At 35.5% G+C, this 12,971-nt stretch overlaps 2 protein-coding genes across 5 annotated transcripts; one reads left to right on the forward strand and one right to left on the reverse strand.

The window, feature by feature from the left end:
* The first annotated feature begins 382 nt into the window (after positions 1-382).
* On the forward strand, positions 383-7,193 carry LOC126695103 (ribokinase). Of its 3 annotated transcripts, none has more exons than XM_050391731.1 (5): positions 383-1,238; positions 4,277-4,462; positions 5,304-5,499; positions 5,592-5,684; positions 6,943-7,193. In XM_050391731.1, the coding sequence occupies exons 1-4, from the start codon at positions 564-566 to the stop codon at positions 5,681-5,683; spliced, it is 1,149 nt and encodes a 382-aa protein (XP_050247688.1). In that variant the 5' UTR covers positions 383-563; the 3' UTR covers position 5,684; positions 6,943-7,193. The 3 variants fall into 3 exon arrangements, with proteins under 3 accessions (XP_050247688.1, XP_050247689.1, XP_050247687.1); XM_050391732.1 differs by lacking the exon at positions 6,943-7,193 and having other exon boundaries at positions 383-962; positions 1,083-1,238; positions 5,592-6,063; XM_050391730.1 differs by lacking the exon at positions 6,943-7,193 and having other exon boundaries at positions 5,592-6,063.
* On the reverse strand, positions 6,687-8,472 carry LOC126695104 (uncharacterized). 2 transcript variants are annotated; one of them, XM_050391734.1, is made up of 4 exons: positions 8,359-8,472; positions 7,591-7,677; positions 7,429-7,504; positions 6,687-7,323 (listed from the first exon to the last, which is right to left on the reverse strand). In XM_050391734.1, the coding sequence occupies exons 2-4, from the start codon at positions 7,645-7,647 to the stop codon at positions 6,788-6,790; spliced, it is 669 nt and encodes a 222-aa protein (XP_050247691.1). In that variant the 5' UTR covers positions 7,648-7,677; positions 8,359-8,472; the 3' UTR covers positions 6,687-6,787. The 2 variants fall into 2 exon arrangements, with proteins under 2 accessions (XP_050247691.1, XP_050247690.1); XM_050391733.1 differs by lacking the exon at positions 8,359-8,472 and having other exon boundaries at positions 7,591-7,840.
* Positions 8,473-12,971: the final 4,499 nt, after the last annotated feature.

A 12,971-nucleotide genomic window follows, 5' to 3' on the forward strand; every position in this document is an offset into this window, starting at 1 on the left:
AAAAATGACCGTGCACTTGCATATGGATTTCGACTTGTTGCTTCTTTTTCCTATGATTTTTGTTCCGTCTAGTTGCATTTCTCCTTCTTTTTTTTTTTTTTTTTTTTCTTCACAGTAGTGTTTTTTATTTTTTATTTTTTGATATTTCTTTGACTTGTGCTATTTAACAAAAAAAAATTAAAGTGTCTCTACTTTATTTTTTAATAAATATTTTATTTTATTTTATTTAATGGGAACATAATTATAAATTTATATCAACTTCATTTTTCATTCTTTTATTTTTTTTCTCAATCAAATAAATAAGTTTTTCATCCCTTTTCTTTTCGATCCTCACAAACAAACAAGAAAAATCAGATCTTTTTTATCTTCTCACCTTTTTTTTTTTTTTTTTTTTAATCTCCCTCTCCATTTTTTTATACAACTACTTTTTCACTCCTCCAGTAACAAACTTTAGTCCGGACTACCTAAGACCCTTGCCTTGATCAAAGGTGAAAGCGGCCCCCATTCTTTGTTTGTTTGTTGGAGCAGATTTGGAACGTACGTCGGTCTGACAGAAGAGAGAGATGAGAGGAATAGCAATTTCACCATCAAACCAATGCTGCAGCAGTCCTTTCCAATTCCAAACCCAAGATACTCTGCCGAGTCAACCATATAGAACAGTGAACTTAAACCCACTTCTCCAATTCAACAACAAGAAGAAGCAAAACCCATCAAATGGAAGAAGATACCCACTTGTCTCCAAAATTTCCATAAATCCTTCAAACAACAACACACAAACCCCAATTCCCCCACTTGTAGTTTTTGGATCAGCCAATGCAGATATTTATTTGGAGATTAATAGGTTGCCTAAGGTGGGTGAGACCATCTCAGCCAATAGTGGTCAGACTCTTGCTGGTGGCAAAGGTGCCAACCAGGCTGCCTGTGGTGGCAGGCTCTCTTATCCAACCTACTTTTTGGGGCAGGTAGGTGATGATGCTCATGGCAAATTAATTTCTGAAGCTCTCCAAAATGGTGGGGTTTGTTTGGATTATCTTAATACTGTCACTGATGTACCCACTGGGCATGCTGTGGTTATGCTCCAGCCTGATGGGCAGAACTCAATCATTATTGTTGGTGGTGCCAACATGAATTGTTGGCCTCACACCCTTTCTGACCAGGATTTTGAGGTGGTCAGGAATGCTGGGATTGTTTTGCTGCAGAGGGAGATCCCAGATTCAGTCAACATTCAGGTCGCAAAGGTCAGGACTTTTTACTGAATGTTTTTCAATTTGAAATTCAACAAAGTGTTACTATTTTTTATGTGAATGTCATGCTTGTTTCAGTTTCTCTCTTTAGAATGAAAAAACAGATCAGGGGGGTATATGAGGAATTTTATTTAGTATGAGTTCATGTAATATGCCTAAGGCTTTGTGAGTTCATAAAGTTTATGCGCTTCCAAGTTAAGTTCCCTATTAGTTTGTTAAACACAATATGAATGCTTTAAGTTTATGTGCTTCCAAATTGTGTGTTTCATTAATGAATTGGTTATACTTTGTTTTATTTTAAGATGGAAGAAAAAATAGTAGAACCTAAAAAAATCTTCTACGACATCAAAGAGGGAACAGCTTTTCAATTGAAGAATGGAATTTGGTTTTTACAATAAATTGGCATTTTGTTAATAATTGAGCACCCAGAGCAAATACTCAAATCTTATAGGAATTCTTATGCTTGCAAATCTAAAATCTTTAGATTTGGTGCTTCTTAATCTAACGGTAAAACTTCTTTCCCCATCAATTCTATTAAATTGGAATTTGTCAGCTGATTTCAAGTTTGAGAATTGAGCTTGCACTTTCAGCCCAGGCTTACTTCTATTCCCAAGTCATAACTGATTATTGTGCTTTATCACTAGATTTTTTGGAATACATGCGAAGAGCTTTTTAGTTCTATTGAAAATTTATTTCTAGTTAGTTTGATTGCAAAATTTTTCTGGAGAGAGATGAGGAGGTCAGGTCTACTGACAATAATTAGTACACGAATCCAATTCAAATGTAAAAGGACTCAATTTCTTAACGAAGATCAAATTTGTCATATAAACGGGAACAAAAATCATTTACTTAGAGGGGGAAAAGCTGGAAAGGAAAGTACAAATGAAAAAAGACGCTTGCTTAAATTTAGCATCATCAATGTGCTCCTAAAGTACCAGCAAACATTTACTTAAAGAGGGGAAAAAATTGGGAAGCACAATCCCTGAAGTATATATTTGTCTCTCCCTATGTATCTTTCATTACTATGTGCAATAGCCTTCAGCCTAGTTCCTATAGGTCAATTTCAAACTTAGAACTGAATTCATTGTGCCTAAAAGAATGATTCTGCGAGGAATTTACTTTCTGTCCCTAAATAAACATGATGAAAGTGGAAATCCTTGCAATAATGGAATGAAAATCTGATTGACATGCTTCTTCAGGCCATTATAAGAAATGAATACATGGTATTTTATCGGAAAAACAGCCAACAGATTAGTTGACATAGGACAAATTAAATTTGTCCATGTGTGCTTGTAGTGGGTTTAGGATTAGGTGAATTTGTTGATCTAGGGTTTAGAATTTTTGAAGCAAGGATTATGAGATTGTGTTAAGAATTAAAAGGGGGTTTGATGAGTTATTTGATGGTTTTTTTTTGGTATAAGAAAGTATGTGGGGTTTATGGTTTTGAGAGATAAAGAAAGTGCTTGATTTGGGGTTGAATGGAAGAAGGAAATGAGAGAATTTTATAGTGTTTAGGGGTTGTATGAATAGTATCCATAAACAGTACCTCAAGAAAGAGAAGAAGAAAGGAGAGAAGAGAAAGGGAGAAAACAACATACGCAATCCCACATGCCAGAATGCTCAAAACACAATCCATCCTTTGATTACATTGAGTACAAAAATATATAACAAAGAATTCTTTCTTGCTAGTAGTAATTGCCCGTTTGCTAACATGATTTCAAACCGCACAGCTTTTTGTACGCTTCACTTTTTTCTAGGTACAAATATTTCAAACAACCCATTTTCATAAGGCTGAAAAATCTCTAAGTTTGACTAATAAACTAAAAACCTTATAAAAGACTAATATAATAGAAACTCAGGATCTCCTAGCAAATTTTAGATTTGCAGGGGTTATTTAAATTACAATTTTGTCCACAAATACAAAATGGATCATAGCTTTTAGAATAAAGACCCAAACTAAATACTCTTTTAACCCTAGGATGCATGTAAATAGACCGTTAAAACCACATGACATTTACTTCAATTGGACTTTGCTTGTGGATCTCATAAAATAAGTCTTGAATAGCCTAATTTGTGAAGTGATAAAAAATTAGTTTTCCATGGCTGCATCGTTAGTCTTCTATGAGATGTTCCTTATCTTGCATGGAAACCATTCAGAATGAATTTGCTTCTTAAAAGAAAAACAGAAAATTTGTTTCAAAGGCTTTAACCATGCATTAGAAGGTGCTATTTTATCAAAGTTATTCTCTAGTTTTTGCTCTTGGGCATTATTAATAACTTTTGGGAACTCCCTAAGTGGTAAGAGATGGAATAAGGTATTCTCTAAAAATCCAAACCACAGATTGAAGATTTGAAACATTATGCTAAAAAGATAAAAGGAAAGATGTTGGGCGCATGAACGATATCTCAAATAGTTTTTGCTTGGTCATAAATATTGCTAAATACCAATTACTTCCTGTTTAGTCAAGTATTTTATTTGTGTAAGCAACCCTAACCAACGTTTGGATCCTTAGAACTTTGAAACAATTGATTTAGTCTATAATGCACCTTTGGCTGTGTCATATTCTTGGTCTGAATATTCTCTCATAATTGAAATTGGAAACGTAACATGGAGTTTGTTAGATAAAGTTATGTGCATTGATTGGTGTTTTTTTTTTTCTGCTCCTAGCATATGCTTATTTGCTCAATTCCTTGAATATATGATGGAGAAAATCTTCTGATGTTATCTGCTGCTTATTTCACATTTGTGTACTTGATATCTCATCCTGCTTCCACAACCCCCCCCCCCCCCCCCCCCCCCACCAAAAAAACCCCCACACAAACACAAACACAAAAAGGTTTACTTTTAACTTTTTGGGAACTTCTCTGCATCTTGGTTTCTTTGATCTGCACGTGTTTTGGACATTTCAATTGAATTTTATGTTGGTTTGTTGTTTGTCAATTTTATCATTAGGTTCCCTCCCCCCCACTCCCAGGGCCTGTTTTGCCTATAAAACTTTTTTGCCTTATCTGATATCACACCCTGTATTCAGGCTGCAAGAAGTACCGGTGTTCCTGTCATCTTGGATGCTGGTGGAATGGATGCACCGTTCCCACAAGAATTATTAAATTCTATTGATATTTTAAGCCCAAATGAAAGTGAACTTGGTCGTTTAACAGGAATGGCAACTGAAAGCTTTGAACAGATTACTCAAGCTGTGGTGAAATGCCATAAAATGGTGAGTTTATGTACACCTAAAATGATCATCATTGCTACAGGGTTTGTGCCTTATCCTTTATAAATACCATTTTTACAGCAATAAATTCATTTAAATAAATAAAATAGAAAAAAGAATATAGCATATTTGGACGTCTTTTAGAAATTTGATTGATCCATTGTGGTATTTACATTTATTTGGCACGCATGATCACAGTTCACAGAAACCACACACAAGAATACATTCATAACATCAATGGGGATCAGTGGAGGATGGGCAGCCATCAATTAGATACTTTTTGAATGTTGGGAACAGGTCTATTCATATAATCCCATACTCTTTTTTCTACTCAGTTGTGGTAAATCTCCTTCTCTTGGATGGCCTTATTTTTTAGCAGATATGGTCGGTAATTGAAGTATATTTTGGGCCATTGAATTTCCAAGTTGTGCAAATGTGCCCCTACAAAATGTTTCAGCAATTCTAAGGAATTGGCTACAAAAGCTTTTCGTAGTACATGAGACTTTACATATGTGTGTGTGTGTTTGTTTCCTTCTTTCATAACATGTGTGGATTTCTTCTTGTCTAGCTAAATGTACCATCTATCTTAAAAATCAATAATATATTTGGTATACTTGGACCCTTTTTGGGTTTTCTTCTTTCTTCATAAATATAATGCAAAATGATTCAATTGTGCTTAAATCTTGATAGATTCAAGAGGATCAATAATAGAATGACTTTATTGGACAAGCGTCAGAATAATTGTGCACTACATGTGCATCTGCTATTGGTGCCATGATATTCTTTTTTTTTGGTGCTAAATGGTGTATTATCAGACTTATATTAAAAAAATGTATTCTTTCAGGGTGTTAAGCAAGTCCTTGTGAAACTTGGGGCCAAAGGGTCTGCCTTATTTGTGGAAGGTGAAGAGCCAATTAAACAACCTATCATATCAGCCACAAAGGTCCTCGATACAACTGGGGCTGGAGATACTTTTACTGCAGCATTTGCTGTGGCTCTTGTGGAGGGCAAGTCCAGAAATGAATGCTTAAAATTTGCTGGTATACTTGCAACATCATTCCCTATTTTATCAATAAATATGTTCCTTAGAACATTGCTTATCATAATTCTCTGTGATTTTTGTTTTTAACAGCTGCAGCTGCTTCTCTTTGTGTTCAAGTGAAGGGAGCTATTCCTAGCATGCCTGATAGGAAATCAGTTTTGGATCTTCTTCAATCTCATTAAGGTTGCTTTTGTATTATGCTAGCCAGATACCATAAATAGTCATCATGCATATAAACAAAAACCAGAGGCCAGCTTTTGTCTTTGCTACTGTTGAGTTTTTATTTTTACGCTTAGTTCTCATTGGCGCTTGATGGAACTATATTTTCTGTACTTTTTAAAGACTAATCAGCGTGTTTCTTTCTTCTTCCCCCTCCCCTATGGAAAGAATATTTTTCTGATTTTCCTTGTCTATTGTCTGTCTGACATATATGGTCTACATTGTATAAAGCTTGCCCATTCTCTACTTTTCTGGGCCACATAAACTAACGGGGATTACGAATTATTGTATACTTATGTTGGAACACACCCCTTATGCTTATTACTAAATTTGTGTTGAGTTCTATATCATCCCTTAAAATTTTAAAAATTCGATGTTTGTTTTTGAAAAATTCATAGATCAAGTGTGCATTTGGCATTGATTATTTTAGCCAGTTTATTTTATTATTCAGCTTTTTTTTGCTATTATTCATGGGTCCTATTGTACTTTTTGGTACTATTCATGGGTCTTATTATATTATTTCAGCTAACTTTTACCTTTATCTACAGTACTTTCAGTAAAAAGTATACCAGATATGGATCTGTCGGTGACAAACGGATCTAAAAGGTTTTCAATATATATATATATATATATATATATATATATATATATAAAATCTAACACTCAAATGTTCCTATTGTGTAACAACAATTGTACATGTACAAAAGTTTTTACAATACATTTCACATTTTGATTAGTGTAATATCATTTTTAAATGCATGGAACCATTATTGATATTGCTTTTTGATCATGCATCAATCATAATCTGTTTGTTGTAATTTTAAACTCATGATCGTGTAAACCCACGGATTGTAAGTTATAATAATAAACCACCATCACAACAATAAATAAATAAAAATAAAGCTATAAAACATAATACAAAAAGACACTTTTTTTATTTTATTTTATTTTATAATAAGTCTCTTAACAAAAAAAAAAAAAAAGACCCTTGAAACCCTAACTTGTTCCAAATCCATATTTAGTAAATACATCAAAGCATAATGATTGCTAGCATCTTCATCAAGGAACTATGAAATAAAAGCTTTAATAATGCGTACACCAATAGTTCGCAACCGCTTCAGCATCAGCTTAAAAAACTTATTGAACTTTTTAGCGTGGGGTTTTTTAGTCTGATCTGGATTTGCTACTGCCTTTTCACCACTACTTTGTTTGTCAACCACAGGAGGCTGCGATGGTGTATGGAAAGAAGAATGAGGATGAGTCTCCGTCTCAAATTGTGGATGGTAGTAAGAGGATTGCTGGTATTGATCATATAAACTTCGAGGATCATACACCGTCTCAAATTGTGGATGGTAGTAAGAGGATTGCTGGTATTGATCATATAAACTTCGAGGATCATACATATAATTGTAATAGTGATGGTAATATCCATTGTTATAGTGAGAATCATGTCCATTCTGCGCATTCTTTTCATCATGTGCACAAGCCAACCATTTGAACTCTGCAAGTGGTGCTACTTTTGCTAGAATTTTATGGAGCAACCCGGGGCTTATGTAACCCGAAACATGTGCACACCCTTCACCATCGATATAATAAGAGACATCTATATATATATAACTAACATTAGAAATTAATGGATTAGTTAAAAAAATCAATCATGCATTTTTTTGAGAATAGGAAAATGAATATTATTAAGTAAAAAAAAAACCTTTGATGCTCCGAGACAGTGTTATCATTGCCTTGTGCCATCCAGGCTTCGTGGTATCCACTTTCAACTCAAACATCTGGTTAACAAAACCGAAAATCAAAAGAAAAAAAGAAAGAAAGAAAAGACTAAAAAAGCTTGGATATCAGGAAAATTGTGGTGTACCGTATATGGACCGCTGGATGTGGCTTCGGCTACGCCGTCCTTGGTCTTGCCGTCCATCGACTAAGACTTTTGCTAGGCTCTCGAACCCTAATTAATACATACATAACAAAATATATGTATATATATATATATGAAATATGCTAAAACTTTGTTGAAACTTTACCCAATTCAGTGATCTCAAAAAGACTTTAAAACCAAGTATTACTTGTGATTTTTTTTGAAAGATGGAATTGGTTTAATCACTATTTTACAATCACAAAATATAAGATCAATTGAAAAAATAATAAAAACTTGAAAACAGCATGATCTTGAAATAAAAACTAAAAAAGAAATAAAAACTTTCTTCTCTAGCCTAACAACACATAATAATAAATCCAAGTAACCACACTCACATGACCAGGACATTAATTGCAAACCTAACATTAATAATCAGATTAACATATAGTTTTACCAGTACATGATCACATATCCACACGTGATTTGAGCAAAATATACAAATCACAAATACTATTTTTGATTTGGTTTCACATGAGAAAATCTCCAAGTTACACTGAAGATGCATTAAGAGTAGAAATTTAATTAGTATCATGTCATGGTTTGTGTTACATGATTAACAGATTTTTGCAACCCTTTATTGTTCTAAGATCAATAAAACTCAAAGAATACAAGCAACTTTGCAAGCTCGATGAAAAGTATGAAACAAAAGCAACTGAGCCCCAATTGATTTTTCATTTATTATCATTATTATTTTTTGAATTTCGTTCTTACCTTTGCTCTCTCTAAATTCAAGCTTGGAAAAATCATCTATTGGAGCCTCCAAAACCTTATAGCCTTCCTCCCTCTAGTATTTTTCTTTTAAGAAAACCCTAACCTAATTAGGGTACTAACTTTTAACGTTGAACCCCTTTCCCCATTCTTTTTTTTGGGCTGGATTTTGTAGCCTAACGTAACTTATCATTTTACCAGGCCCTTAAATCCTTATACTTTAATTAAATTAAAAAAAAAATGATACCTCTTTCATTATTAATTTTCACAGTTAGACCGTAAATTCTAATCAATTTGTCTACTAATTAATTTCCCCTTTCTGTGACCAATATTACCAAAAAAAAAAAAAAAAAATCATACAAATCACATAATATAAATATTCAATTTAAATATTTCAATGGTTTCAAAAATATTTAATTATCTCAACAGATGAAGATATGGAGATTTGGGGTGTCATACTGATGGGTGGAGAGAGAGAGAACAATTTAGGGTTTATAATTTCTTATATACTAGTCGACAGTTTAATCCATGCTATGCAAGGAAAGGTTCTACAAAAATATTTATAATATACTAAATATTAACTAAATAAGTATTAGGAAATAAAAGATCAAATTAGAAAATTTAAAAAAAAAAAATTTATTTGGAGTCTTCTATTTATTTTATTTTTATATAGGAAAATCTATGAAATTTTTTGAAATTGCCATAGATGAAGAGAAAGATATGTTAAAAAAAAAAAAAGATGAATACATGACGTTTTGACGCTATATTATAAGAAATAATAATATACCGCTGACCATAGTTATGATCTAAAAATAAATGAAAATGACAAGGATATTTCAATTAGGAACACAAAAGTGGGTTCCAATTAGCTCAACTGGTAAAGTCTCTAATGATTGAATAAGAGATCTGTGATTAAATTCCCACCTACACCAAAACTAATAAATCTCCGAACTCTCTCTCAAAAAAAAAAAAAAAAAAAAAGTAGGAAGACAAAAAGATAAAACAAATTTATATCACCCTTTTTTTATTTGAGATTAGGTTTTGGGGTGGGAAACACAAAGGGTTAATATGCAACCCTTCTGGTCCTAAGATCTAGGGGTGTGTAGCCAACCGCTAAAATCGACTCGATCCAACTCAATTTGCTGGGTTTGGTTGGTCTTTAAAGGTTGGTGGGTTGCGTTGGGTTGTAATTTTTTTTTTAATTTTTATTTTTACAGTGGGTCAAGTTGGGTTTGGGTCATAAGATATTAAAATAGTAATTAAAAAAAATTTGTGTAACCATAGGTGTTGATACCTTATTTTGTCCGCCCTTGATTTGCGTGCCGGACCCACGAAAATCCAAAAATATTATTTTCTCTCTCTACGGGGCCATGAGAACATCTAGAATGATGTGACACAACCTGTTCAGGTATCAGAACACCCGAAGTGCCCATTTCTGCCAAAATGACCAAAACGCCCATAGTCAGCCATAGGTTTAATTGAAGGTCAAATGAGGTCCAAACTTCCACAAAAACAAATTTTTTCATATATTTACACCAAACCTGAGCTTTTCAGAGATTTTTAACAACTTTGACCAAGTCTAACCCAAAGTCGATCTGAGGTGGGCCCAAAAACCTTAATTTTGATTCGGCTGTCAGAACGGGTTGAAACCAACGCCATTACGAAGATTATTGAATTCTAGTTCCAACGAATATTCATGGGTTAAAATCGAAGTTAGAATGGCCAAGATATCACAAAAATTGGGATGACGCTCCGATCGACGCACCGCAAACTTTAGAGAGCCATAACTTTTGATCCGACCGTTGGATTTTTAGGTTCCATGCCTTTTTAGAATTAGGAAGCCAATATATTTCTAGAGGTACCCATATCCACACTTTTTGAGGGCTTTTGAAGGGTCGTTGTCTCGAAATTCGCGCCCGGGGCTATATTAGCCCCAGGCACGCCCCAGACCAGAGGCCACATTTTTCCTAAGTTTTGCTCTCTGCTCAGCTTCTCTACACATTTTTTCTCTCTTCCAAACACCAAAAACACACAAAAAATAGGTAAAAGCTTCTCGATTCTTCCCTCTTCACCAAAGAACACATGGAATTGTTCTTATACCCAATCTTCCTTTCCTTGGTTCTACACTTTGGATTTGGGGTTTAGGGGTGTGGATGTAGCTTTTCTAGCTATCATCCACACCCCTAACCTCCTGAATCTTTTTCTAGCATTTATCTTGCTATTTTTGCTTGAATAACATGATTTACGACTTTCTTAGCATGTTTCTTGTTTTATGGGTGTTTCTAGCTTAAATCTCTTTGCTTGTATGCCTTATGCCATGTTTTCACGCTTAGATATACCTTTTTTACATGCTTATATGTTTAGATCTACATGCGTAGGGTTTTATGCCATGCTTTCCTTTGTTTTGTTCCTCTTTTTTGCTTTATGTTGATGTTAGGGTTACGTGCTCACATGCTTGTATGATGTCGTTGGTTATGCTTTGCTCGAATCTATGTGTTTGTGCACTTTTGCCATGTTTTATGCTTAGATATACATCCGTACATGGCTATATGCTTGGATCCATGTTCTACTAGGTCTACGTACTAGCTTTCTACATGTTTGCTTGCACATTTTTATGCTTATATGTCTAGATCTATGCTTTCACATGCCTATGTGCATGGATCTATGTTCTTTACATGCTTTATGCCATCTTCCATTTGCTTGTGCGCTTCATGCCATGCTTGTGTGCCTAGGCCAAGACTTGTTTGTCATGCCTATTATAGCCCTTTTGTTCCTTTTATCGCATTTTCTTGTGTTTTGGCATTTGGTTCGGGCTCAATCTAGGCCCTATGGTCTTTTTCATCGTCCATACACCTTGGTCCATATCAAAGGGTTTGGATCACCCGTTTTTCATGTGTGTGCTTGCATGCTTCTATGTTTTATGCTTGTGTTAGTCTCTCTTGTTCTAGACTTTACCACGTTTGGTGCCTTTAGCGGGTTCGTGGTTGTGTAGTTACATTCAATGCCCATGAGGCCTTATTTGGATGTAGCCATTTGGGATGCATCGCCATGATGCCGGTTGCTTCGTGCACACCTATCCCCATTTCCACTCCGTGTGACGATTGCTTACCATGCTTTTTGTGCCACTCGTTGGCTTTATGTGCATCTTTACACGCTTGTTTACATGTTCATGCATGAGTCTTGCTTGTTAGTGTCTCATCCATCCTTCAACACAATGAGGCTATGGACATTCGATCCAAACCTACATTTATCCCTCGTGGACACCACCTTTTGTTTGTAATCTTGCTTGTTTACCCTTTGCTTGTTGTTTTCTATCTTGCTTGTCTGCTCCTTTGCTCGTATGTTTGCTCGCATCCTATATGCTATGCTTTTCATTGCTGTCTTGCTTGTTCATTTTGCGCCCTTTTGCTATTATCAATGCATCTCTCCCTTTCCATTGCTCATCTACTGGTTTCTTATCTTTACCTTTGCATGTACACACATGGATCGAGGACACATGGAGCTAGGGTGTGATCTCTTGGGCGCAAGCAAAAAGGGCACAGATGCAAGCTTGCCAATATGAGTCGAGCGGTTGTGTTCAGTAGGTTTAGGGTTTAGCTTTTCCTTTTGGTTATGTACTCTTTTAAACCCCTTCCTTCCTCCTCCCTTTCTCCCTTAGATGGTTTGTATTAGGTATATCATGCTTTGTACCATTTGTCCTCATCTCTAGAGTATGGCGACTCTTGTTTATTTTCTTGCACCTATATTTTGGGCCATGCTCTAGGGATGTAGGCATTTACTTTCCTGCTCTGTATGCTTGCATTGTGCATGATGTATGTCTATAGACCTGCTCACCCCTTTCTGGTGTGATTGTCACAGTCTGTGTCACCTAAGGCAAGCGATGCCTAATTTCTGCTGCAAAAGTAGGTGACATGTCGCTGGGTTTTCTCTGTGGAAATTTGGCACTTTGCTCGAATGCCTTAGGAAAGCATATATTGGGACCACACCCATTCAAAAGCCAAACCTCAAAGCCCATCCATGCATGCAAAGCCCTGAAAGCCAATGCCAAAATCATGTTTTTACTGCCAATCTCCAAAAATTAAGGTTTTATCAAAATAAAAGACTGTCCTTGGACAGGCGTTGTGGGGTGCCTAACATCTTCCCCACACGTAACCAAACTTCCGGACTTATGAATCAAGATTTTTTGCCATCCACATTAGATTAGGAAAAATGCCATTTTTTCTTAGCCTAGGATCAGTAATAAAATCAACTAGAAACAGGTGACCAATCACAACTTAGAAAAACCCAATGATTGGTGGCGACTTCACTTACTTTTGGTAATCCCTTAAAATTTGGCCTAGATCCCTGCCATAACGCCAAAGGTAGACCTACCTTCCTCCACCGAGAGAGAAACAGCACCTGAAGCTTTACGCGAACAACACGCATATACATTGAGAGGGGCCTCCAATGGGCCTCCTGTGCACGGGAGCTGTTGCCACGATGGGTGGTCGAAAGAAGGCAGACGGTGGTGGTCTTTTCCGCTTAGCTGGTTGAGGCTAGGTATCGACAATAGGTCCAACTCAATCCAACCCAATCCACATGGGTTGTGTTGGACCCTTGTGATGGGTAGCATTGGG

This window comes from Quercus robur, chromosome 8 (assembly GCF_932294415.1).
Source record: "Quercus robur chromosome 8, dhQueRobu3.1, whole genome shotgun sequence".
Lineage (NCBI taxonomy): Eukaryota > Viridiplantae > Streptophyta > Magnoliopsida > Fagales > Fagaceae > Quercus > Quercus robur.